We start from the raw sequence: 26,129 nt of genomic DNA, 5'->3' as shown, positions 1-26,129 counted from the left end.
CCTGACCCCGGTGCCTCCCAATACTATCCTCCAATCAGATTGGGCCTCCTGTCTTCCTCAACAGAACTGAGCCTGCAAACCTTTGCACCTGCTGTTCCCCCGGGGGATGCCTGCCTTCCCTGACCAGTTCCCACTGTCCTCTAACAAGCTTCTCCCTACAGGGCTGGGGTGAAGCCCCTCTGGTACACCCACCCTGTGCTCACCTCTGTCCCACCCTCATCCCCTAAGCTGTGACTGCTGACAGGTCTGGCTTCCCCAGGGGTAGGGGATGGTCTTGTTCTTCTCTGTACCCTAGAACCCAGCCTAGGCCTAGCACAGAGGAGGCATCAGGCGCAAATGTTATAGACTGAGTGGTGGCACACACCTCTAGTCCCAGCTACTCAGGAGGCTGAGGTGGCAGGATCGCTTGAGCCCAGGAGTTTGAAGCGGCAGTGAGCTAAGACCACACTGCTGCACTCCAGCCTGGGCCAGAGCAAGACCCCATCTCCAAACAAAACAAACAAACAAAAAATCTGGAGAAAAAAACCACGTTTATAGAATGAATGAATGGGTTCTCACAGTGATATAGTTTGGATGGCCCCTCCAAATCTCATGGTGAAAGGTAACCCCCAGTGTTGGAGGTGGGGCCTAGAGGGAGGTGGCTGGGTCATAGGGGTGGATCCCTCACGACTTGGTGCTGTCCTCCTGAGAGTGAGTTCTCAGTAGATCTGAGATGTGGCCGTTTGAGAATGTGTGGCACTCCCCATCTCTCTCACTCCTACTTTCACCCTGTGAAGTGCCTGCTCCCACTTCACCTTCTGCCATGAGTAAAAGCTCCCGAGGCCTCCCCAGAAGCCGAGCAGATGTTGCCACCATGCTTCCAGTACAGCCTGCAGATCCATGAGCCAATTAAACCTCTTTTCCTTATAAATTACCCAGTCTCAGGAATTTCTTTATAGCAACACAAGAACAGCCTAATACACACAGCTCTCAGCCCCTAAGCCACACACAGTGGGACCTTCTTAAGGCAGCAGGATAGAGCAGAAAGGGTGTGGCCTGGGTGCTGGGACACCTAGCATCTCATCCTAGGTAGCACAACAGGTGATATGAATCATGTCACCTGGGGAATGAGTTCCCAACCAGGGTTCCCAGGAAGGGAGGACTACAGAGGTCTGTGAGCCCCAAAACTGCACAAAACTGGCTATGACAATATGCATGCAGGAGAGGCTGGGCCCCCGTCTCTAACACAGTGCCATGGCTTTCATCAGATTCCTCCAGGGGCCCCCAGCCCAAAGATCCAGAAGCACCAGGCAGGAACAGGGCAAGGCTCACCCCCATAGGAACGCAGACTCGGGGCACGATATGTGCCACACATCAGGAGGGGGTGCTGGGGGCAGGGACTAGGGCAAGTCCTGTGGCCCCGGGCCCCAAGCCAGGATCCCTGGGTGAGTCACTAGCAGTTGATGGCCAGAGAGGGAAGGGAGCTGTCCAAGGCAGGCAAGCTGTCTGGGTAAGGGGTGAGCTCCCCATCAGGAAGGGCAAGAGCACAGGCTGGATGGGCAGAGGTCAGAGTGAGCGAGCGGCAACCCTGAGTCTCATTCTCAGACTCTCGGTCTCAGTTTCTCCATTTTACCCCCGGTGCTAGACAAGGTGGTTCATGTGAGTCTATCTGAGTCTGTGCAAGGATGTGCAGGGGTGTAGCTGGCCTGGGCCTGGCTCCAGGCTGGAGGGCTGAGGGGTCTGTGCAGTCCACCCACCCAGCAGCGGCCTGAGGCCCCCTTCTCTCGTCCTCCTGCTTCCCAGCTGCATCAGGCTAATGGCTGCCTGGGCTGTCCCACACTGCTAAGTGAGCCTGCAGAGTCCCAGGTCCCTCCTGGGTACTGCAGTTACCACCTCTCACGTTATAGTGACCATAGAGATGACAGGAGTGAAAGGGTTCATTATGAGCCTGGGGCCAAGGGAGGCCAGGGACTGGATGGGAGGGCTGAGCAGGGCTGGCAGCCAAGCCCAGGCCACATGGCCTCAGTGGGCCCCCCAACTGCCCCTGACTTCTCCAAGGGCCTCCCTCAGCCTGGCCTGGGTCACACAGGGAGTTGGTGGTATATGTGAGCCAGGATCCCAAGCCTCCCACCCTTGTCTGGGCTTACTCTGGGCACAAAGGCACCTTGTCCCTCTTGGACTCTGTACATGCCCCAGCACCCCCTAATCCTGCCAGAAAGAGATGGCCGGCACTGGAGTTCCAACAGACTAATTCAAATGCAGGCCTGCAGTGTTCCCTGGATCCAGCCACCTGAGCCTCAGTTTCCTCCTCTCTAAAACAGAGGTATAAAAACTGCCCTCCTACTCCTGCTGGGAAGATTAATAAGGGCAGAGGTGCAACATCTGACGAGAGCAGAACAGAGACCTTCCACCCACCCTCCATCTCTGGGCCTCGGTTTCCCCATCTCTAAGCAGGAGGGTTACTCTGAGTGATTCCCCAGGTCCTCAGAGTCTCTGATGCTTTGTGGGAGGCCTGCCCAGGTGCCCAGCCCATGACTAGCTGGGCCTGCCGTGGAAGGACAAGCTGCAGGGCAGAGACCGGGGCCTGCCCTAGGGGGCTTTCTGCTAGTTGGCAGATGAGGGCAGTGGCTGTGGAGCAAGGACACTGTCTACTTAGCAAAACCGTGTGGAAGTGCCCATGGCAGGGCTTCCAAACCGGTGGTCCCAGTGCCTCTGTGCTGCCACAGTCTCTACCACCCCGTATTGCATCACACCCAGCCAGCTCCACGCATTTCCTGCCAGGTCCCTGTAGGCCCCAAGGGCCACAAGAAGCTTATAAATGGAAAAAAGTGTGAACTGGGCAGTGATCAAGGAAGGTTTGTTGAAGGAGACAGGACAAGAGGGTCAAGGGCACACAGGAGGCCTTGAATACCCAGATCACACAGACACCCAGTGCCACTGATGGTCTTCCATGTACCTCTGTCCTCAGGCAGGGATGCCTGACCCCACCCGGGGCTGACCTCAGAGCTGTGATCCCGGCAGAGGGCTTTGGCGGGAATGGGGACCTAAGCTTGAGGTTCCCTCCTCCTTTCCTTGGCAGCCATGGACTGTGAGTCCATCCCGGAGAAATCAGTCCTGGTTGGTGATGCCCAGCGGCCACCGAGGTCTCACTGCAAACAGCGTTGCTGCTGGTGAGTGCCGTCTGACCATGTTAGGCTTCCCGGCAGATTAAGAGCAATGCTGGCCCCAGACTCATTCATATTCTGGTCTGGCTGCCGGCTTCAATATGGCTGAGAGACGCGAGGGCAGAGGCGGCCCTCCGAGAATGCCCAGCGATGATTCCTCTCCGATTCCAATTTATTTTCTATCATTAATGCTTTTGAAAAGCCCCACACGCTCTGCAAACAGGGAAGAAGCACAGGGCTCAGGAGGAGAGGCGAGGAGAGGGTCGGGGATAAAGGGGTACTTGGCAGAAGTGGGGCAGGCAGTAGTCTGGGTTCAAATCCCCTCCCCAGCTCCACCTGCCTTCAGGGCCCTGGGGTGAGCTTGACCTACATCTGTCCACAGGGGATGGGCATCCTGCTCTGCCCACCCCAGGAGACCGTTTTCAGATCTACCTAGGGGTCAGAGGTGAGTGGGCTTTATAAACTGTAAAGGGCTGTACACTTGAGGAACAGAGAATGAAGCAAACCTGACCACAGTGGCAGAGGCCTATGAACTGGACGCCTGCTTCCCCAGATACCCTAGGGGATCCCGACCCCCCGGTCCAGGGAAGACCTGGAGTGCCTCTCCCCACAGCACAGGCAGAGGAGGTGAGCGCCAGAATCTGGGTCTCCAGGCTTGTCTCACACTCACACCACCATCCTCCCATCTCCCCCCAGGCTTGTGGTGACCAGCCTCCCAGCCAGCATTTCTCCTCCCCCATTATCCACACTGTGGAGCCAGAGGGATCTTCCCTGCCTGAGTCTCCTGCTTGGAACCCTTCCAGGGCTACCCATTACCTTGAGATCAAGTCCAAACTCCCCACCTGCCATGCAAAGCTCTCCCTAGGAGCTCAGGCCCATCTGGGCAGCCTCGGCTCCAGCCACACCCAGCTTCTCAGAGGTCACCCTTCCCTGTCTTCGCATGCTGTTTCCTGTCTGGAATTCTCTCCTCCTTGGCCCAGTTCATCCCATCTCCTACCCTTCCTTCAAATGCTTCTCTTTCCTGCAGCTTTCCCTGAGTCCCCCAGCATGCCCTGCTCTGTGCTCCTCATACCCAGGACCCACCTGTAGTGCAACCCATTAATGTAGTTATTATGTTTGTGTGGTGGTGCCCCCTCTAATCAGTGAACTCTCCTGGGCAGGGGCTGCTTTGGATCCATCCTGTGCATTCCTGGTGCTTAGCAAAGTGCCTGGCTGCCAGTGGAGCTGTTTATCCAGTTGGCCAGCCTCAATGGAGCACCCACTATGTGCCAGGCTCTGTCCCGGGTGCAGCAGCCAGTCCTGGCCCTCGAGTTGCTTCAAAAGGATGTGCTCAGGGAACCTCTAGTGAATGAATGAATGGAAATATAATCACTTTGTAAATGGGGAAACTGAGGCCCAAAGAGGCAAAATTCCCTGTTCATGGGTGTTCCTGACTCCCTGCCCACATCTCTTCTACTCCATTTCTCTCCCAGGATCACAGCAGCAATGCAGAGAACTCAAAACGAAAGGTTAGAGTCCAAACGGGGGGAAAAAAGGAAGAAGAAAATCTGGTGGATTTTCCCCTTTCCTCCATAATGTAAAGAAAATTGCTTTTGCCAACTATCGCAGCTTAAAAGCAATTAGAGTTTTTGGAGGGGACTCTGGGCACGAGCAGAAGCAACAGAGTGAGCGCCCGGCACGGAATTTTTCCAGCATTCGTTTGTATCAAGCAAAAGAAAAAAAGGCGTTAAAAGCAGCAATTTCCAGCAGCAGAGACGGTAAAGACAAAATATTTACAGTCTCTGAGGGAGGGGCCTGGAAGAGGCCAGGGACCTCCCCTGCTTCCCACCCAGCTCCACATTCTAGGAGGCAGGGAATGGGAGGGAAAGAATTGAAGATAAGGAGATGAGCCTTACCCATGCAGGCTCAGGGAAGGAGAGAAGCCCCCAGCTGCCCGCTGCTCGCTCACCCCTTCCCCACCGCCCACCGCCCCAGCCACCAGAGATCCATCCCTGTAAACCTCAGACCTGGACACAGTTCTCCCCTGCTCAAAATCCAGAGAACATCCACCACTGCAGGCTGGCACTGGAGGCCTGCACAGCCTGGGCCCCTCTCCAGCCTCATCCGCAGATGCTCCCCAATGTGGCACACTGCCCCGACTGTCTTCTGAGCAGCCACACTCAGTCTCGCCGCAAGGCCTTTGCCCAGATATAGGAGCGTAAGGATGCACTCCTGTATCAGGGCAAAGGCCTTGAGAGGGAGGTGAGGCAGGTTTCCGGATATGGACCCAGAGCAGGGAAGCTGAGCCAGGATCACACAGCCCTAGACCCGAATGCTGGCCTGCCACCCAGGCCTCTGCCGCTGAACCCCTCCTTCACCTGGACTTTTGCTGGACCCTTGACCTCCGCCCTCCAAATATAGAGCAGACACCTCTTCCTGAAACCGCACCACCTTCGTCCCAGCTGCAGCACAGACTCCCTTCTGTCTGGCACACAGACACAGCCTCCTGTAGAAGCAATGCTCCTATGTTCAAATGCCAGGTCCTCCATTCATTAGCTGCGTGATCTCCACCAAGTCCCTCAATCTCTCTGAGCCTCAGTTTCCTCATCTGTTAAACGGGGATAGTAATAGTGCACATCTCATGGGGTTATTGTTAGGATTAAATGAGGTAATATAAGTAAAGCATTTAGCACTGTGCCCAACACTTAACAGGTGTTCAGTGAACTCTCCCCTGCCCTGTTTCACACTCAATCCTCAGGTGTGACTCCCTAGGCCTCAGATGGCCCATATATGCGCACTCAAGCTCCCACTCCACATGCAGTCACCTAACAAATGCTCACTTGGAAGACATGTGCCGGCTGGGAGCAAAAGGCACTGGAAGCTCTAATGAGCTTTGCACATGCATGGAGGCCCAATCCCTGCGCATAGGGCCAGGATCCTCCCATTTTGCTTGGCTTAGGAAGGATTCCTCCAAGAACGCTGGTAAGCCTCAGCCAGAGCCCTTAGAATCTGCCAGGCCAGGTGGAGGAGGTGAATGGAGGTTCAGCCTCCCAGAGGGACAAAAAGCACGAATCCCCTCCAGCCTGAGGCCTGCAAGTCAGCCCTCAGCCATCCTCCCAGCCCCACTGGACAAAGGCAAGCACCAAGACCCACAGAGCAGCAGGCAGTGATGAGGCTGGGAGCAGAAACCAGGCCTCAAAGCCAGCAGGATCCGGGGTAGCCAGGCAGTCCTGAGCTCAAATCTCACCCCAACTCCTAACCAGGCGGGTGACCACCCTAAGCCTCACTTTCCTCATTTGTAAAATGGAGTCGATAATGCCCACCTTGCAGAACAGCTGTACACACAAATGAGGGTAACGTTGTTCCAGGTCCCTCCGGGATCTAGCATAGTCACTGCGGGAACACACAGAGGCTATGCCCCCGCCCTGACTGGATTCCTGGACTGTAAGTATGGTGCCCTCCCCCCACCCCCACAGCACTGGGAGAGCAGAGGGAAGGCCTGGTGTGCTGAGGGAACACCAAGGACCTGTGCTATCTCCTGTGACCCTTCCAGTCTACTTCCTGCCCGGCAGGGGGGTGAAGGACCAACCTACAGCCAGCCATGACCCGTCCTCCCCACCTCGCTCTCAGAGCAGAAGAGACCCAGCCCCTGCCTCATTTTGCCAGGGAAGAAACAGCTGCCCAGGAGAGGTGGCGGCGTGCCTCTGTCTCACAGCTCCCACTGAGTCACTCGTCCGACGTGAGGTCGTTTCCTCTCCTTCCCCAACTGCAGAGAACACACAGGCTTGCTGTGGGTCCGGTGGCGCTGCAGGGCTGGAGAGCTGGGATCAGGAGATATTCTGATGTCTCTGCCTTTCACTCCTGCTCTGGCTGCCTTTCTCCCAGGGGCCTCTCCCACCCTCCTCCCCGACTGACCTCAAGAATAAGCCCAACAGTAAGCCTGGCACTAATCGGGGCGCTCCTCCTTGCTGTGGGGGCAGGGAAGGGGACAGGAGACCAGTCTCAGTCCCAGATGGCTGAGCCTCAGGACACTCCACTGAGGCCTCCTCTCCAACCTGCAAAGCTCTTCTCCTCTCGGGTAAGTAACTAGGCACACACAGAAACATACACACACGCATACACATGCACACACACACAAACACATGCACATACATGGGTAATTAGGCTCACACACACACGCACACACTCAGACACGTGCACACTAACACACAGGAATCTAGGGAGGAGAGGGAGAGGTAGAGAGAGGGGGGCAGACCCTAGGCCTACCCGCCGGGATGACTGGCAGCCCTTCCACAGCTGATCCAGCCTCCCGGCTCTGTACCCAGGGGAGCACTAGTGGGTCCTGAACGACAAGCCCATGTGGCCTGGAAGCAGAGGATCCTGGTACTGGGAAGCCAGACACCTGACTTATTGCCAAGGCTCTGCAGTGCTTCACCGTGAGACCCGACACAGAACTGGCCATTCCCTGTGCCTCAGTTTCCTATCTGGAACCTAGAGGAGGAATGAGATCATCTCTAAGCACGCCTTCTAGTTCCAGCATTCTGTGACTCCATACCTGTGACCTCTGGGACCCCTCAGGAAGTCTCAAGCATCGGAGAGTGCTGGGGGAGGGATCACCCTAACTCCAAGGAGGCGGGGAAGCCCAGGGAGACCTGTAGCTACCCTGGGCTGGCAGGGGGCACTCATCCTGCTGCAGCCTCCCAGGGAGGAGTCCAGGCTCGGGCAGGAGGCCAGAGGACAGAGGAGAGCTCCTCGACATGGCCTCAGGCAGCCCGAGGCCCTCCCCGATGTCCACACGTACCCCAGAAGCTCACCCCCTCGAGTTTCACTTCCCATTTCTGCTCCGAGGTTACAGAGTCTTTGGTCTAGCCCAGATCTCAGACACAGCCCCAAGCCCCCAACACACACCCCCAATTCCCACAGTTGTCCAGACCCGATCCCAACTCCTCTTGCCAGGCCAGCCTTCCCACCACCTTCCCAGTTGCTCCCACAGGGAGGCCGGTGGGGGCAGCCCAGCTGCTTGTGCCAACAGAGGCTCCCCTGGCCCTGCATGGCCGGAGCCTGATAACATTCTCCTAAATTAAACAGTAAACAAGAAGTTGTTTTAGATTTTCCTGACGCTGCAGTTCCTGATTAATCCTCACAGCAAACAAAAGAAAGAGAGATAATTAACCTAAAAGAGGGTCACTTCCTGTTTCCAGGTGGACTCTCCAGCCTGAGCCAGGGGAACCTGTTCAGAGGGGTCCAGCTCCAGACCACCTCTCCCCTCCCCCGCCTCTCCTGTGTCTGCCCAATCCTGGGCTACACCCTCAGCCTGCCTCCTAGATCCCACCTAAGCAAGTTGGGAGCAGGCACTCTGGCCTGGGGTTTTCCTGGCTGTGCCTGTGGCTTGCTGGACAGGGGTGGGTAGGGTGGCCGAGGCCTCAGGGCCTTTGCAGAGGACCCTCCCCTTCTCTGCTATGTGACCTTGGACAGGCCAAGTCACTTCAGAGGCCTCAGTCTGCTCATCCATCAGATTCTTTATCTCCCAAGGATAAAATGAAAAAAAAATTGAGACCACTTAAGATTAGGCAGAAATATTTTACCTTATTTTTTAGAGATGGATGCTGAAATATTTAGGGGTAAAAGGGCTTGATGTCTATAATTTAAAGTACTCTGGAAAAAATAGATAAAGCAAAATGTGGGAAAATGTCAACAATTGTTAAATCTAGATGAGGGGTATACGGGAGTTCCCTCTACTATTCTCTCTACTTTTTCGTATGTCTGAAAATGTTCCTAATAAAATTAAAAAAAAAAAAAAAATAGCACAGTCACGTGAGCCAGGCAGAAGCCCCACACACAATGCCTGGTGCTCCTGGTAAGCCTGAAAGGCAACTGGGTCTCTGAAGTAGGTTAAACCTCCCCCCGCCATCTCCTTTATGTTGTTTCCCTAGAAATCGCTTTTCACAAATTCCACTGAGCCCTAGCTGCACATTTAAAAGCCTTAACACATTCAGAAGCCAGATGCTGCCCTTTATTGAGGTGACTGCTGTCTTGTGACCACACCTCCCCCACCCACCAGGCTCCCCATGTCCTCTGCAGAGCAGCCAGGGGCTGGGGGTCCTGATACTGATTCCATCCTCATGTGGCCACCACCCTCCCAGAGCCTCAGAATGTCCCTACCTGTGGAGCAGAAATGATGACAAGTCAGTAACTGCCCGGGCATCTCATTCAAAGGCAAAGTGTCACTGGACAAAGAGACTGAAATCTCCACTTAACAGATGGGAAAGCTGAGGCCCAGGGCCAGAAGAGACTGGAAGCAAAATAAGGAAGGAGAACAGAGGGTGGAGGAGGTGCGCAAAGCTCCCCAGCTGTTCCAACTCCCCCTCCTCCCCAGCCCCCTATCCCTACCCTGGTGGTGTGGGTTGGAGACAGGGGGGCTTGCGTCTCTTTCTCTGGCTCCTGTTTATCGAGTTTCCTGGTGAGAAATAAATGGCCATGATTGCAGTCTCCCAGCCAGGCCCAGCTGACCCTCGCCAACACTGGCCAGGCTTGCCTCTGTGGATCGATAATGGAGAGTTATCAGTACCCCAAATGATCAATAGCTAATTGCTGAATGCCGTGCAATTCATCGGGGAGAGTTATGTATGGCCAGTGACTGGGTGGCCCCGCCCCAGCCTGGCACAGCCATCAGGGACAGGGAGGGCTGTATCTACGGTGAGTGTCTCAGCAGGAAAGCAGCCCATAACTCAGGAGCTTCTCAAACAGATGTTTTGGGCCCAGCCCACATCCCCAGGCCCAAGGGACCACCCAGGGAGGAAGTGGCAGTGGCCACAGAGGCCCCAAGGGAGGCACTGCAGGCCCCCGATCAGCCTAGTTGGCCCCCAGGCATGCCCAAGGAACCCAAGATGGATAAGCCCAGTCCCTGCTACCAAGGTGCTCCCAAGTCAAAAGAAACAAACTGCCACCCAGGCCTTGCACGCAGTGGGTACACAGCAAATCATAAATGTTTCCTAAATGTAAAGCTGATACACTGCTCTCAGAGTTCTGGGGAAGGATGGGCTGCTTCCAGGAGGGGTGACCAATAGAAGGGTTTTTTTGTTTTGGTTTTTGGTTTTTTAATGTGGCATTTGGGCTGAGCCTTAAAAAGTGGGTGGGATCTCCATGGACAGAGATGGGGGAGAACTCTCAGGTGGAAGGACCACGGAGGAGGAAAGCGACAGCAGGCCTAATTGGCTGGAGCCTGGGGACACAGAGAGGTGTGAGGGAGAGGGCTGGGCTGGGACATAAGGTTGTACAAGGTGCCGAGGAGTCGGGACACTAGCCTGGAGGTAACAGAGAGTACTGGAAGGGTGTTGGGTAAGAGTGTGACAGCCGGCCTGGGCTTGGGAAGGTCTGTCTATGGTTTCCACCAGGTTACATGCCCCAAGAGGGCAGAAGCTGGTCTTACTCATCTCTGTCCCCATAGTACCCAGCACAGCCAGGCCCAGAGGAGGTGCCCAAATAGTGATTCATTGAATGATCATAGATCATCAAATTGTAGGACAGGTGAGTCCTGGAATTACAGCCGTGAAATAGCATGTTTTTATAATGCCCTGCCATGTAGAAAAATACATATTAGAGCCTCAAAAATAGCCTTGTAAGGCAGGCAGGGAGATCATTCTGTCCAGTGTCCAAAGGGGAAAGCCGAAGCTCAAAGAGGGACAGTGATCTGTCCAAGGTGATACACCAGAAAGGACCAAGGCCCAGCGCCCTCCCCACCCTGCCCCATAAGGCTCAGGCCTTGGCATGGCCAGGGTTGCCTGGGAGGTGAAGGGCTACCCCTCACTCGTCCCTGGGGTCTCCTGCCTCCCCCTAGGAAGCCCCCTAATTTCAGCCCCTCCCTGTGCTGGGGCAGAAGGAGAAATACAGCAGATGCTGCCTCATTGAGCATCCCTCATTCCAGCCCCAGCTGAGACTGGCTAACAGTCATCATGACAGCCTGTCCTTGCACCTATAATGGAAACAGAGCCAAGAAGGGAGTCTCTAGAACCCTCAAGCTGGTCTAGACAGAAGACAAAGCCACTCCTCCCCCAGCCTCCACCCCAGAAGTTTGGAAAGCCTCACTGTGGAGCAAGAACACTGGACCAGGAGTCCAGAGACTGGGTCAAGCCTAACTCACTATGTGGCTTCTGGAGACTCACTTCCCACCATGGCCTCAGTTTTCTCATCTGTGAAATGGAATAATGCTGTCCGTCTACTTTATTAGAACTACCATGAGGACTAAACAAAAGAAGGAGTATAAAAACACAAAACTACAAAGCAGATTTTACCTTGGAAAATAATAATAATAGGGCTCCTCTTTACTTCTACCTGAACACTGAAACTCCAACACGACTCACTTCCCTTTCCTGCAGAAGGCAAAACATCAGCTAATATTTACTGAGATCCTACAATGCCGTTGGCAGGGGCTGCTTTACATGCGTTACTTCCAAGTGGGCTATGATAGACATCATCCCCACATGACACCCATGAGGAAAGTGAGGCTCAGTAAAGTCAAGTGACTTGTCCAAGCTTACCCAGCCTGAAGCAGCTGAGCCAAGATTCAAACCCACTTTCATCTGGCATCCAAGCCCAGGCCCTCTGGATCCACCAGGCTGATTTGAGGAGCCACTCCACATCCCAAAGTCTCAGAGCTTCAGAATCAGCGCTTAGGGTGTGGAGACATGTCACATACACACACACTCCACTGAGGCTAGTGACACTAACACCAGAGGCACAGTGCCACCCCATGGTAAGGCCATGAGAGCTGGGAGGGGCACGTGAGGAGGGTGGCTGGCACAGCTGGCCTTGAGCTAACTGGATCAGTCCTGGGCATGGAGCTGCCTATCTGGCTGCCCTGGCGGACGGGTGCTGGAACTGGGCCACCTGCCAAGGCCCAGCCTCCATGTCCAAACCAACCTGGACACCGAAGTTCCATTTTGGCCCCTCTTGCCCTGACCCTGGTGGCTGGCAGTGCCCACACAGATCCAGACGGCCATGGTGGCAGCTGCTATCCCTCCTCCAGCGGCTGGCATCTCCCCTGATGTGGCCATATGGCCCCATATGCTCTCTGACAGCTGGAGTGCTAAAACAACTGCCTAAGGACGTCCTCTGCAGAGGCCCCGAGGCCCTGGCCGCCCCACCCACCCCTGCCCAGCAAGCACAGGCACAGCCAGAAAATCCCGAGACTGCAGTGCCCGCTCCCAACTTGCTTAGTGACCTTGTGCTGGTCACTGCCCCGCTCTAGGTCTCAAGCTCTTCCTCTATCAAATAGCAATGCCGAACAGCCCTCTACCCCTTTTCCTTTGTAGCCCTCCTCCGAGGTTACAAACTCCCACTCAAACTCACACCAGTTATCCATGGAGACAAACAAACATGTCCACTTTACAGATGCAGAAACTGAGGCAGACCCATGGGCCTCAGGGGCTTACTGAAGTGCACACAGTGGCAGGGCCAGTACTGGAGGCTGCATCTATGACTTCAAGACACTTGCCACCTCTGTATGCCCAGGTGGTGGGACTGGTGAATCCTGAGCCCTCGCCCAACTCTGACAACCTAGATCACCCCACCCAGGTCTTCCCAGCTCCCGGACAACCCCTCCCACGACCACCAGAGAAGTGGTTTATATTGCAAATCTAATTGTGTCCCTCCAGAACTTCAACCCTGCAAGCCCTGAATTCAGAATCAGCCCATACTCCTCAGATGGGCACTGAGGGTCCTCTTCTGTCAGGTGCCAACTTTCTCCATGCTCCCATGAGAACTACTCCACTGCAAACACGTTCTACCCTTGCCCAGCGCTTCCTACCTCCATGCCTTTGCCAGTGCTGTGCCATCTTCCTAGAAAGCCCCCACTCACGTTCACATTAGCCATTCACTCATTTAGTCAACAAATATTTACTAAGCATCAACAAAGTGCCGGAAAATCTCAGCAGGTCAAAGCCCGCCAGTCCCCTCCTTCTGAAACAGCCCCTTGCCACTCCCCCACTGAGCCTCTGGGTCACCCAGCTGGCTTCACTCATACTCAGAGGTATGGGTTCAAATCGGTTTCCCCTTTGAGAGCCCATTCGGGGAGGGGCCCAGGCTCCTCACTGGTTTCCCCAGCACTCAGTCCAGGTCTCAAGCCAGAAGATGCCTCCAAAGGTGAAGTGAGGCTCAAGGGTAGGATTCCAGGCCATGGAGAGTAAGAGCCAAGGTGTGGTTCTTGGCAACAGGGATGTGGGCCCCAGAAGCCCACGGAAAAAACTCTGAGACTGGTCAGGGTGGCTCTCAGGACCACAAAGGTATGCCTGAGAGGTCAGGGGCAGTCTTCCCCCCTCGAGTCACCCCACGGCCCAGCCCACTCAATACATTCTTATCACTGGAATTGTTAGAATAGTTTTACAATTTAAAACCCAAATATGGCAGGGTCAGGTCTTGCCTAGGGAGGGCAATTAAGGGGGTCACACTGGGCACTGCTCCCTCCCAGTCAGGAGGTTGGGGTGGGGAAGTGGCTGTTTTCCTAAAGGGGGCAGTCAGTAGGGGCTGGGAGCCCCTGGCTGGAATTTTCACCCCTGGTAGAACAGACCAGGGACCAAAGAACTGCCCCTGGTCTCCCCCTCACCATGGCGTGGGACCCCAAATGAAGGGTTCATTTAGCTGGAGTTGGTTGGGGTTGGGGTGGAGATACCAGAAGAATCAGGGAAGGGGTTCAAGCAGGCACGGATGATAGGGGTGGAACAAAGCTAGGCGTCTTGCCATGCTCCAGCCATCTGGATGTCAACCAGAGCTTTGGTCAACACTCGGGAGGCAAAAGTCTGGAGCTTAGGGAGCCACAGGGGAAGAAGAAGAGGAGCTGAAAGAGAAAGAGAGAAGAAAAAAACAATGGCAAAAAAGGCCATTATCAGCCAGACCCAGCAAGGGAGGAGTGGGGAGAGGCAGAGAGTCTTCCCGGCAGGGAGAAGCCAGCAGGGGCTGAGGAGGTCACCGCCAGGATCCAGCAGGCTGAGCCCCACCCCCAGTGGTAACTCCCAGGCAACAGCTCTTACCCTGAAGGCCCTGGGGATGACTCCAGGCTGCCAGCAGGACTGAGGCAAGTCACAGAAGCCTGTCTGGGGCTGACAGCTCTGACTTCCTGTTCTTCAGGTGGGCCACCTGGGGAGGAAGTGGCCACAATAGCCACCAGAATCCCCTTCAATTCCCCCAGTGCACATTTACATCTCCACGGGGCATCTTTGGCCCACAAAGGGGCTCTAGGATGGAGAGGGTAGGAAGGCTTCTGGGGCTGAAACAGAAGGACAATGCCAGGACCCAGCATAGAGTGCCAGGCTGGGTGGGGAGTGATTCGGATCCCCAGGATGGCAGTGAACTCCCAGAGCTGTGCAGAGGATGACAGGAGCTGAAGCTCAGACAGCATCTGGCCCCAAATCCAGGAAGCACATATTTAACCAGGCTAGGGTCAAAAGCTCCCACAGGTCAGGAGCTTTTGCTCAACTGCCTCCGGCTGAGAACAGCCACCGGCCAGGTAAACATGTCACACGCAGCAGGAGCCTGGCTGCCAGGTCAATAAAGAAGGCCTGGGTGCCCTCCATGCCTCACCAAAGACCATGGTCAGTGGATACCCTTGCAGTGGAAAAGGGCTGTCCTGAGACTTAGAAGACTACCTCCATCTCTGCCACAAAATCCTCCTCTGTGAAATGGATAAGAACCTTGCCCAGCAGTCCTGCATTCCACAAAGTAGCTGAGAGATTCCAGAAGGATAATGGAGGTGGAATAAGGTTTAAGCCTGAAAGCTGATATTACCATAGACATTACCATACTCCAGAGACCCAGGTAGATACTGACTGGTCCAGTCACCACACCCCTCCACGCAGCATCCAGGCTGAGATCAAGACTTCTAACCACACAGGTTCACACGGTGAGTGGCAGGAAATAAGGCATATGGATGGGGGCTGCTTGGGATCCCGGCAGTTACAACCCCAGGGAAGTCCAAGATGGAAGGACTCAGGAGCAACCAGAGAAGGCTTCCTGGAGGAGGAAAAACGTGCCCTGGAAACAAGGAGGATGAGGAGCCTGCAGGAGTCCTGACCCCAGACCGTTCCTTGGGCCTCTCACTCCAGAGGGGCACCATCTTGGACCACAGCTTTCCATCCCATCTTCCACGGACCGACTGGGTTGGCAGTTAGGGGTGTGGGGAGGTTCCCTCAGGCAGCCAGCACAGGTCCAGAGTGTGGGAGGAGACTCACAAGGAGAGAGGGTACAAAGCACAGCCACAACCTCAATGCAGAGTGAGGCACGCGGGGGCATGGCTCCAAGCAGGGATGGGGCACCAGGCCGGCAGACCTGGAGATGCCCCCTCCCATCCCTAGCCTTTTGGGAGCTCCTAAGGGTCCAGGTCTGGTGGGGCGCACCTTGCGGCGAGTTCCCTTCTTCCAGCCTTGGTCCCGAGGAGCAGAAGGCACGGGGACACACACATACACGCCCGGGCACGTCTCCACATTCCCCCAACTCAACCTCGGTGTCTTCCGCCTGCCTGCAAAGACAACCTCCGGAGCCCCGGGCCTGGGAGCTGTCGCCGAGCGGTCCCGCCTGACCCTGGTGGGGTCATCTGACTCCGGCGCCCCGAGCGGCTCCAGCACGGCGCCGCCGGGCTGGGTGGGTGCCCCAGAGAGCAGGCGGCTGCGCGACTGGGGAGGTAGAGACGCACCCCTCCGGAGGCCCGCCAGGCGGCCCGGCCCGCGCCCCCGCCCTGCTCCCCTAGCGTTCTCTTCTCTGGAAAGAAAGGCCGGAGTTGCACCCTGAAAGCGCCTCCGTCCCCACCCCTCCCGGCCCGCCGCGCCCCAGGGGCTCCACAAAGTTGCTGCAAGTCGCCGAGGCTGCAGCTGCAGGTGAGGGTGAGAAGAGGCCGCGCGGCGGGTGGGAGCGCGGTCACGGCCTGGGGTGCCGAGCGCGCCCCTTCCCAGCCCCGAGCGTGCACGCCCCCCACGGACGCGCACCCAGCACCCCACCCCCGCCGCTGCCCCCGAGGCTCCCGCCCAATCAGAGGCCGCGCACACCGCGCCGCCTGCGGGCAGACACACGGGTTCCCCCGCCTGCGCCCCTGCGGCCCTGGCCCCGTCGCAGCGTCCCGGCCCGGCCCCACTCACCGTCTTGGGCGCGCAGTCCGCGCGTGGCTCCGCTCCGGGTCGGCATCCCCCTGCTCGGCTGCCTCCGGTCCCCGCTCCGGCTCCGGTTTCCGCTCCGCAGGGCTCGGCTCCGAGATGGTGGCCGCGGCGGCGAGCGCGGCAGGGAGGGCGTGTATGTGCGCGTGAGAACGCGCAGCGTGTGCTTGTGCGTGTGCACGGGAGGGTCCCGGCTCCCCTGCGCGCCCCGCTCCTGCCTCCTCGCCACGCCGCGATGCCCGCAGAATCCCTACCGCGCGCCCCCACTGCCCAGCGCTCACACACGCGCACACCCGGGCGCACACACCCGGCTCCGCACTCCCAACTCGCCCTCCTGGGGCGCTCACAAAGATCCCCTGCCACGCCGGCCGGAGCTTTCGGAGCGCCACCCTGGGCCCCTCCTGGACCCGCCGGCCTCAGGTGCCCCGCTTCTCCCCGTGGGGACCCCGCGGGCGGCCCGGCTCCCGCACCCTGCCTGGCCGGGCCGCGGCCGCGCTCCCAACCCGAACCCGGGCCCAGGTGCCGACTCGGGCTCCCCGCACTCCCGCACTAAGCGCCGGCCCCCTCCGCTGCGCCGCGGTCCTTCTCTCCCCCTCTTCCAGCCCAGCCTCTCCGGCGCCTCCCTGCCTTCTCCCACCGGCCCAGCCCGGTCCTCGTTCTCCCCGCTGCTCTCCCTCTGTCTGGTCGCCGCCCTCTCCCGCACCCCCTCCTCCCCACCGCCCTGTGCTGCCTCTCACATTCTCCGCATTACAGCGGGTGCCGCCCGCCGCTCGCGGGGCCCAGGGTTCGAGCGCGCAGTGGGCGGCGAGGGGACCCGCCGCGCCCGGCCCCGCCGCCCCCTCCGCTCTCCGCGGCTCCGCGGCTGCTAGCTCTGGCCTGGCGCTAGGGTGGCGACGTCCCGCGCTAGCCTCGGCTGCCGCTGACAGCTCTCATCTCGCCCGGGCTTAAAGGGATAGCGCACTCGGCTCGACCGGCCCCACCCGGGGGCGCCGGGGAGGGGGCACCGCCGCGCGGGAACAGTCCGGGGCGGTGGCGCAGCAGGGGCCGTGCGGGCGACGCCCTGTCCGCCGCCGTGGAGCCCGGCCCTCGGGGCTGGAGGTGAGTCAAGGAGAAGGACGGTCGGGAGCTGCCGGGACCACGCTATCCAGGGGGCGCTCAGCGGCCAAGCCTCTGGGCCGACAGTGGGTGTGCGGCGGTTTAGGCTGAGCGCCCTGGACTGCGGTTCTGGGGAGGAGGATCAGGGAAGCTGCCGTCCGAGTCTGAACTCCAGGGGAAGGCACCTGTCATACTGGGAGGACAGGGCTCAAGGGTTGGCGTCCTGCTCCTGCTGTGTCACCTTGGGCAAATGCCGACCCCTCTTTGCACCTCAATTTACCCCCTTTGGAAGGGCATGACTTCCATCATCTCTGAGCCCATGCCTATCTCTGATATGGTATTAGATCCCATAGGAAGGGGAGTCCCAAGGTAGGCCCCCAGCCCCCAGAGTCCCACCGCCTTCTTGCCCGTGAGAGCTGAGGCCACCGCTGAGACTGCAATCCTTGCCACCCCGGACACTCACCAGGCCAGGTCGGCCTCCTCCTTCGATCTGCCTCATCAGAGGAACCAGGGAACGAGGCAAAGTTGAATTGGTACTGGGACCTACCGTTTGTAGAGCTCTCTCACATCCAAGATCTCCTTGGACCCTCATGACACCCCTGGGAAGTAAAGTGCACCCCTAGGCTGCTGGTCAGCCTGATCCTGGACAAGTCTGGCACATGAGCATTTCGTCTTCAGGGCCCCCTCCCCACCCTTACTCCTACCCCAGACTGTCCCTTGCTCCCCAACCCTGCAGAGGGATGCATTTTGCCCATTGTTCAGGAAGTTTCTGTCACGTGTCCCATCCTGTGCTAGGTCCTGGAGACACACAGATGATTTAGACACATTCCTACCTTCAGAAAATAAGAATGAGGGAGGTGTGATAGAGCTGTGGGGGGTGGAGGAGGTCCTGGAGGAGGTGACATTGAAGCCAGGTAGTGAAGGATGAGTAAGAATTGGCCAGGCGGAAAGGAACAGAAAGGGGATCCCATGCCAAGAGAAGAGCACGTGCAAAGACCTGGAAGTGGGAAACGGAGTGATGGGTGTTTCGGAGGGAAGAGAAGCTATAAATCCTTGATTTGAGGAGTTTCAACTTTGTTCTGGGGCAGCAGCAGAGCGGCCGCTTGGGAAATCTAGGCAGCAGCCCCCACCCCCACCTTTCAGCCATCACAGAGGTGTGGCTAAGGGCTTCCCAAACTCAGCAGCTTTTGCCAGAGGGCCACCTCCTCTTCTGTTTATCCCCTCTAAGCCCAGACCCAACCTCTGCATCCTTATCCACAGCCAGATACAGCACAGCCTCCCCCTGCTGACCGGAGCTGGAAGTAGAAGCCCAGGCTGCACTGTGGCTGTGATGTGAGTCCAGGAGGGGCCAGGCTCCTGTACCCACCCATCAAGAAGGTGCCCTGTGAAGACCCCAGACTTTGGTATCAGGCAGATCCAGTGTCAGTTCCAGCCCCAGTGTCCTCCTCGGTACAATGGGGAAAAAATATGTTGCCAGTAACGTGACTGGCAAAGAATCCACGAGGGACGATGCTCAGAAATGGCTCAGCACACAGCAGGCATGTGGCAAATGGCCTTTTCTTCCCCGTGCCTGAGCTTGGCTTTGTGGCCCATCCCAAAGTCCCAGTTGTCTCCCCTCTCCCTCCTTCCCTGGCCATTTTCCTTTTGCCTCCCTACCAGACTTCCTGGGGGTCTCAAGGGAGATGAGCTCATGGCTGTTGCCTGCTCTGGCTCAGCATGCCTCCTGAGGAGTCTTCCCAGGGCTTCCAGGTGAGCCCTAGGGAAGCCACACACAGACAAACAGACTTTCCCCAGAGTCTCTGACATCCATGCAGAGCAGCGATTTCAGCCTGCATCCCCATCCATTCCCCACCATCCAGTTCTCCCGCTTACTTCTGCTGTCTTGGGAGCCACACAGCCTTTGTGTCCGTGCTTGGGAGTTTATGCCCAGCTATGCAAACTCAAATAGGTGGCATACTTTCTCTGTGCCTTGGCTCCCTCCCGAAGTATGGGAGCAAGCTGGTAGGCACCACAGGGATGATGAGCCTAAGTCTATGTCATTTATTGTCCCCAGCAAGTCCAAGCCTAGGCCCTCTACCCAGGAGTTCTGCACAAAGGCAGTCATGTGCAGAGGCCTCTCTGGGATCCCCTTGTGTCCTGCCCTTGTGCTGGTGGCCAGAGGCTGTTGCCACCTCTTCCTTTCAGTAGGCTTTACAGAGAGGCATGGCATGAATAATGACCGGGCTCACTCCATGGCCAGAGCAGTAGTAGCTGGGGGCCTGGGGCAGGGACCGGGAACCAGACCAGTTGGGCAACTCCAGGAGGGAGCTCCTCTACTAGGAGCTGGCAGCTGCTTCCCACCACAGAGTCTGGGTCAGTGCCCCCACAAATGCCTGCCCAGGGCTGCTCTGCTGTTTCCAGCCATCTCCACGGGCCAGTCATGGAGAACTTTGGCAGTGTCCCAGATCTAATCATCACACCAGGTCCAGCCGAGACTGAGAGTGGCCCACATGGAATTCGAGGCGGCAGTGGGCATTTCCCACCCACTTCCTCTGAAACTCCTGGTTTCCTAAGCCAGGCTGAAACGTGGGTCACCAAGGGTTCAGAGAAATGCCCCACCCAGCTGGACTGTCTTCCTTGCTGTCTCTAAACACATCCAATCTCCCCACCTCCACGTCTTTCCCCACCTGTCCCCACCACCTTTTGGTTTCCACACGTCTCAAGTCCTTCCATCCCTAAGCAGCCAGCATCAACCACCCCCTCCCCACCCCAATCTCCCTCCTCCTCCCTCCTTCTCTTTACTCTTGGCAGAGTGTGGCTGGGAGATTTTTGTTCATTGGCTCACCCTCACGCTAATCTTGATGTTATCATTCCCATTTCAGAGAAGAAAAAAATCAAGGCTCAGGGAGAGGTTCCAGGATTTGAACTGAGAGCCAACATTCTTTATTCTTTCCATGAACATGCATTGTTGGCCTACTTCATGCCACACAATGTGCCAGACATGGGAAATACATGGTGGAGACCTCAGAGTCCAGAGGAGACAGGAAGAAACCAAACCACCATGCAAACAAATGTAAAATGACAACTGGGACAAGTGCTGTGACAAGGTCTGTGGGGACCTGGTCTGGTCTGGACTAGGGAATCAGGAGAGGCTTCTTGCAGGATGCGACATTCAACATAGCACCAGAAGGTGGAGTAGACAGTGACCCAGAGAAGTGGGGACTCCAGAGAGAGGGAATAGCATGTGCAAAGTCCCCATGGTGAGAGGAAAGAGAGAAGTCCATGTGGCCAGAGCGTGAGGAGAGAGGATTAGAGATGGGGGTGCGGGTGGCATGAGTCAGAACAATAGGTTCTAGTGGAACCAGCAAGGAGTTGGGGTTTTAGCCTGGAGGCTCTGGGCTGGCCCTGGAGGTTCAAAGCAGAGGACAGTGCTGCCACTGTTCCTCCAGCTGTCACTTTCCAGCCCACCACTCTGCACCCAGGGACCACTTCCACCCTCTTCTCTGATGCCCAGGCCCTGGTACAAGGCGGGACATCCTGGGGACTCAGACTGGGCAGCTGAGTGGGCAGCCTCGTGAGGGAGCAGGAGGCCTTGGCCCTGCCTCTCGTCAGATGCTAGCTGGATGTCTCTGGGCAGCACCTGCCCCTCCATGTCCCCCAGAACTGTGAAGAATGGACTGATCATCTTTTGCTATCTCTGGTTGATCCTGGACCATAGCTTATAACGAGGGAATGGAGAAGATACAGCATGACTCCACCCAGGCCAGATTCCAGGGCCTTGGCCCTGCAGTGGGCAGAGGGGCTGCCTGAGGCCTGCTTCTGACCTATGCTTTCCCATCCCTCCTCTGCCCCCGAGCCTGCCTCCCCTGGCCCTTCCCAAGGAGGGCGCTCCAGGAAGCTTTCTTCCTCTCCCCACCCCAGACCTCACCTGCACCCTCACCCATGTCTCCACCATCAGCCTGGCAACTGCATCAGATGCCTGGGAGTCCCTGTTGGCCTGTCAGTGCTCAGCTGGACCATTGGGCCTCTGGTTTTGGGCCTTGAGCTTCTGGCTTTCCAGCTGTGGAAGGGTGTCATTCTCTACTCTTCCTGTCTCCCTGGACAGGAGAGGACAGTGGGAACTGGAATTCTTGTCATAAGCATCAGCTACTCTGTCCGGAGTGCTCCTTCCTGTCAAGCATCCTCCTGCGACCCTGAAGTCAGTGGCACCGTGGACCACAGACACACCAGCTGACCCCATAAAACCTTCCCTGGAAAGTTGCATCCCCTGAGTAGAACTGTATCGCCGTCATGGGCACCAGTGAGAAGAGACAAGATTATAGAGCCCATTAATAGCTGGAAAACTGAGGCTCCAGACAGAAGGGGCTGGCCTAGGCCACCACAGCAAGCCCTCCTGCCTCACCCCATCCTAGACTGCCTCGGTGGGTCCAGGGAAGCAGGACTGTATGGGGTGCCATCTCCCATTCCCCAGTGTTCCCTGGCGGGTTCAGAAAGCAGCTGCTCCCTCCCAGGTGACACTGCACCCTGCCGTCTGTGTGAGGGGCTTCTTCTCTTATGTGAGTTGCAGTTTCTGCTTGGGAGGCTGCCGTACCTTGTTAAGGGCCCTGCCTAAAGAGGTGGGGATGGCCCTGTAGGAGCTGTTCCCAGGTCAGCGCAGGGCCTTGAGCTCATGGAGCAGGGGCCAGGCCAGCTCGTTGAGAGGGCCCAGGTCAATCCACAGTCTGCCACATCAGCTTTTTCTATACTAATCACGCCTACCTGAAACGTGGGGAGTGCTTTGCTATCCACAAGTCTAATTGCACGTGTCTCTTCAGGGAAGGTGCCCTACAGCCCAGGGAAGCAGGAGCAGGGATTATCTGCATTGTACAGATAAAGAAAACAAGGCGCAGGGTTATGGCCATCTGGACGCTAGATCCCTGCAGTCCAGCACAGTCACACAACAGGGCCTCAGGAAAGGGTGGTGCTGGAGGCAGCAGGGCAGTAGGAGCTGTGGGTGTCGGGGTTCTGGGCAGAGAGTGGACTTTGCCTGTTACTGAGAGAGAGGACTGGATTTGCACTTTGGGAGGCCAAGGAGTGGGGCGGGGGTGGGTGGTGAGAATTTGGGGACCTGGGAGTATGCACAGTTTGGGGAACTGACCGGCCATGCAGTTCCCACTCACCATGGTGGGCCCTGTGTCAGGTCCACGGGGTTTATCCTCAGGGAACACACAGGCTGTGGGCAGACAGGCACATGGATAGCCATGCACACAGAGGAAGGCCAAGGTTCCAAGTTCTGGAGTGGGCACTATGTTGGGGTGGGGGCTGGAGGCCAGCAGTGTCACAGAACTGAGAGTCAGGAGTCTATGGAGCCTGGACCTGAGGAAGTGAGGGCCTGGCGACGCATCTATGCAGGCATCAGTGGAATCTGGCTCTCCTGGAGAGGTGAGACATGATGGTTCACTGGGATGGGGAAAAGGGCCTGGGGCATGGGGAATACCCTGCGGGAGGAAGCACAACTAGGTCCATGTCCCTTCTGAGTCCTTAACTCCCACCAGCCCAGGCCTGGCCCACTGCAGGGGTTCAAGGAGTTTGTGCTGGCCACATGGATGTGTTCGAATGCAAGAATGCAAGAAGGAAGAGGGGAGAGAGGGAGGGAGGAGGGACCTTCTGCCTGAGCTCAGGCAGAAACCTATGAAAGTACCTCCATTGCTGGGGAAGGAGTAGGCTGGTGAGCAGGATGGGGCCGGAGGGGACCCCCAGGCCTTTTCAGCAGAGCAGCTGTTTTCTGTGAGCTGACCTCTGCCAGGCTTCACAACCTTGTTCCAGGGAACCCTCACCCGGACACTTGCTGTGAGCAGTCATTGGATGCTGCTGCTCCTGGAAGGGCAGGAGTGCTGCAGCCTGAAGGGGCTTCTGGGCAGTGCCCTTCTTCCCCTGCTGCTGGGGTGCCAGAGCTGACAGCCTTAGGTGAGTACCCTCCCCCTGGCGAGGAGGCTGAAGAGAGAGCCTCCTTGCCCAAGGCCTTACTCTTCTAGGGACAGTTGCATCCAATGACTGCTCCAAGCATGGGATAAAGGCCGCCCCTCTTACCCCATCTCAGGACACCCCTGTGGAGACAGCTCGGATCCAGAGCTCCTCACAGAGTCTGCCTTGTAAAGGCATCATGGGCCAACTCCCCCAGCCCCATCCTGCCTGCCTCCACGCCGATCTCCCTCAGTCTGCTTTCCAGGGAACCAGTCTGCCCACACTGGCGTTATCATCCCCGTTTACCCATGAGGGAACTGAGGCACAGAGGTGTTAAGTGACGTGCCCATTGTGCCCAAGGTTGCCCAGCTGATAAGTGGCAGGTCAGGTCCCGGCTGGGGAAGGAGGAGACCAGGGCCCTAGGCTGGCTGGAGGTGGGTGGAAAGGTCAGTCCCTAGGTAAGGCTGGCCCAGCCCACAGGCCAGCGCTGGAACCCACAGGAACCTCTTCCATCTGCCCCCCTCCCCATTCCACAGACGGAGAAAAAGTCAGAGAGAGAACAAGACTTGCCCAGGCTCGTGACATCAGTTAATGATGGCCGCAGGAATATTCTCTAGATTTCTGCCTTCCAGCCCAGCATAGGTGTTACCTTGGGACCAGAGTGATGTTCATTTCCTGCCTTCCCCTGTTTCCAAACCCTGCTGGGTCTCAGGGTCACGAGTCTGGCTGGACTGACCCTTAACCAATTTCCCATGGCTGGAATGAGGTGCCTGAGGTTCCCCCAGGCCCTTCACAGAGACCTCTGCAGCTGCCTGAGCTGTCCAGCTCTGGCATGAGGATGGGATGTATTGGGCTGGGTGGGCAACAGGCATCTGACTGGCACAGCAGAGCAAACAGACGGGAAGGAAATCAATTTGAGTGTTTGATTAATTTTAATTTTTAATTTGCAGGGAGAGTAATGCACCCCATTTGACACTGCACACTCGCTGTGAGCTGCTGGCATTCACCATTGCTGCTACCACTGCAGCCTCATGTGCCCAGTGGCTCCCTGCCCTTCTGTCAGGCGAGCCTGTCCCCCACATGGCAGATTGGCCTTCTGTAAAGCTGGGAGAAAGGGTCCCCTTGCAGGGTCCTCCACCCCTTCTGCCTAGGAGAAAAGTGTCTACTAAGTTCCCTTTGTGTGAGATGAGTAGGGCCAAAAATGTGCTCCCTGGGGAAGAGCCCCATTGGACAATGTCTATTCCAAAGTCAGGGTGTGTGAATGGACTCTCAGACATGGTGGCAGACCAGTTTAAGGGGCAGGGGAGACTCTAAGCACACCTCGTCTCGCAGGTACTGAGTAAGTTGCCCAGCCTACCTACATTCATGGACGGCCCTATACTTAGAGTCAGGTCTGTCTTAAAACTGGAACAATCCTAGCTCTGTGTCCTGCCACTTTGAGAGTCAAAACTCTGCTCTCTCTTTGTTTATTTGGAACTTGACCATGCATGGGCTAGGGAAAGATGGCCTGAACTGGGAGAGACTGTCTCCCCCTCAACTCTGTGGCTCCTCTCCCCCTGCTAGGACCCAATCTCTGAGAGCAGTGTCCTATGAGGTTGACAGCAGAGGCCCTGGAATGAGGCAGGCCTGGCTGGAACCGTGGCCATGCCACTTATTAGCTGTGTGACCTTGGGGAAGTCACATATTCTTGTTGGGCATAGCCTTCAGGGACCCTTCCAACTGTTCTCCTTCAGGACTCACCTTCTCTTGGTATCTTCAAAACCCGAGGTTGGATGACCTCCTCCAGGAAGCCCTCCATGATGAAGCCTTCTTTTTTCTCCACCTCTACTATTCCCAGCTCTGAACATGAACTCTCTCTGGCCCCTCCTTGCCCCTCAGTGGTTTGACTTTGTGCACCTCACTCTGTGCATGGGGTGTGTGCCAGAGACAGCATGGCCTTTGAAGCAGACATCCCTGGTTCAAATCATAGCTCCACTCCATCCTGGCTGCCTTGGCCCATCCCTTGAGCACCTCAAATGCAATGGATTCAAAACTGAACTTATCATCCCTCCCCAAGTCTACCCTTGCCCCTTTTCCATCTCAGTAAACAGCACCCGAGTTTCCCAGTTTCTCAAGCCAGAGTTTTAGGAGCCCTCTGAGACTCTCCTTCTCCCCTGCCTCATTCCCTGCATCCCATTCTGTCCCTGTTCTTGGCTACATACCCCCTGATGGGGCAGACAGAGGGGAGAATGGGGATTCTCTCTTTACTGCCTTGCATGGCAGAACACTCAGAGAACAGCCATTTCTCCCCTCCCATTTTATAGATGAGGACACTGAGGCTCAAAGAGCATCAATAACTGCCCTGGATCTGAGGTGAGTTGTTCATAGCAGAGCTGGACTGAGAAGCCAGGTCTCCTGTGCAACCCAGGTGGGCATCTTGGTCAAGGCCAGGCCCTGTGACAGTGGCAGAAAGAGACCAGATTTCCTGAAGCCCTGGCCCACTTCCCCTTATACCCTAGGCCCAGAGAGTTTGCAGGGGAGGAGCAGGGGAGTGGGGTTGTGCTCAAGTTCCTGGGCAGAATGAATGATCCACCAGTGAGAGTTCATGAATCCAGACATCACAGTATCCAGAACCACATCATCATGGGTGATTCCACAGCCTGGCTCCTGGGAGTCCTGCTTGAATGTGGCTGCAGGAGCAAGTGAGGAGAGGCCTCAACCATGGAGCCAGTGGCCATCCTCTGTGTCCCCGCTACCCAACTCTCACAGTACCCGAAATTCCACCACTGCATCTGGCCCAAATGCAAATTAATACATTCTTTGACCAATGGAAGAGCTGGTACAAGGGTGAGACAAGGGCATGAAGAGGAGTCAG

The 26,129-nt window shown here is 56.9% G+C and overlaps 1 protein-coding gene and 1 long non-coding RNA gene across 2 annotated transcripts in view; both read right to left on the bottom strand.

Annotated features, from left to right (window-relative positions):
- LOC110743708 overlaps positions 1–15,804 on the bottom strand; it is a 68,596-nt gene extending 52,792 nt beyond the window's left edge. The window contains exons 1-2 of the long non-coding RNA XR_002523135.2: positions 9,513–15,804; positions 9,285–9,414 (exon numbers count right to left, since the gene is read on the bottom strand). This is a non-coding gene — a long non-coding RNA (uncharacterized LOC110743708). The remainder of the gene's footprint in view (positions 1–9,284; positions 9,415–9,512) is intronic.
- The window catches only part of LOC103885959 (translation initiation factor IF-2-like), a 154,730-nt gene extending 129,657 nt beyond the window's left edge, over positions 1–25,073 (bottom strand). The window contains exons 1-4 of the mRNA XM_021940315.2: positions 25,016–25,073; positions 17,239–17,482; positions 16,996–17,140; positions 16,244–16,807 (exon numbers count right to left, since the gene is read on the bottom strand). Of these exons, the coding sequence (XP_021796007.2) occupies positions 16,244–16,807; positions 16,996–17,140; positions 17,239–17,482; positions 25,016–25,073 (1,011 nt within the window). The remainder of the gene's footprint in view (positions 1–16,243; positions 16,808–16,995; positions 17,141–17,238; positions 17,483–25,015) is intronic.
- Between the last annotated feature and the right edge of the window lie 1,056 nt (positions 25,074–26,129).

This window comes from Papio anubis, chromosome 7 (assembly GCF_008728515.1).
Source record: "Papio anubis isolate 15944 chromosome 7, Panubis1.0, whole genome shotgun sequence".
In the NCBI taxonomy this organism is placed as follows: Eukaryota; Metazoa; Chordata; class Mammalia; order Primates; family Cercopithecidae; genus Papio; species Papio anubis.
The sequence above is the reverse complement of the archived record's forward strand: the minus strand, read 5'-3'. Positions and strand labels throughout refer to the sequence as shown.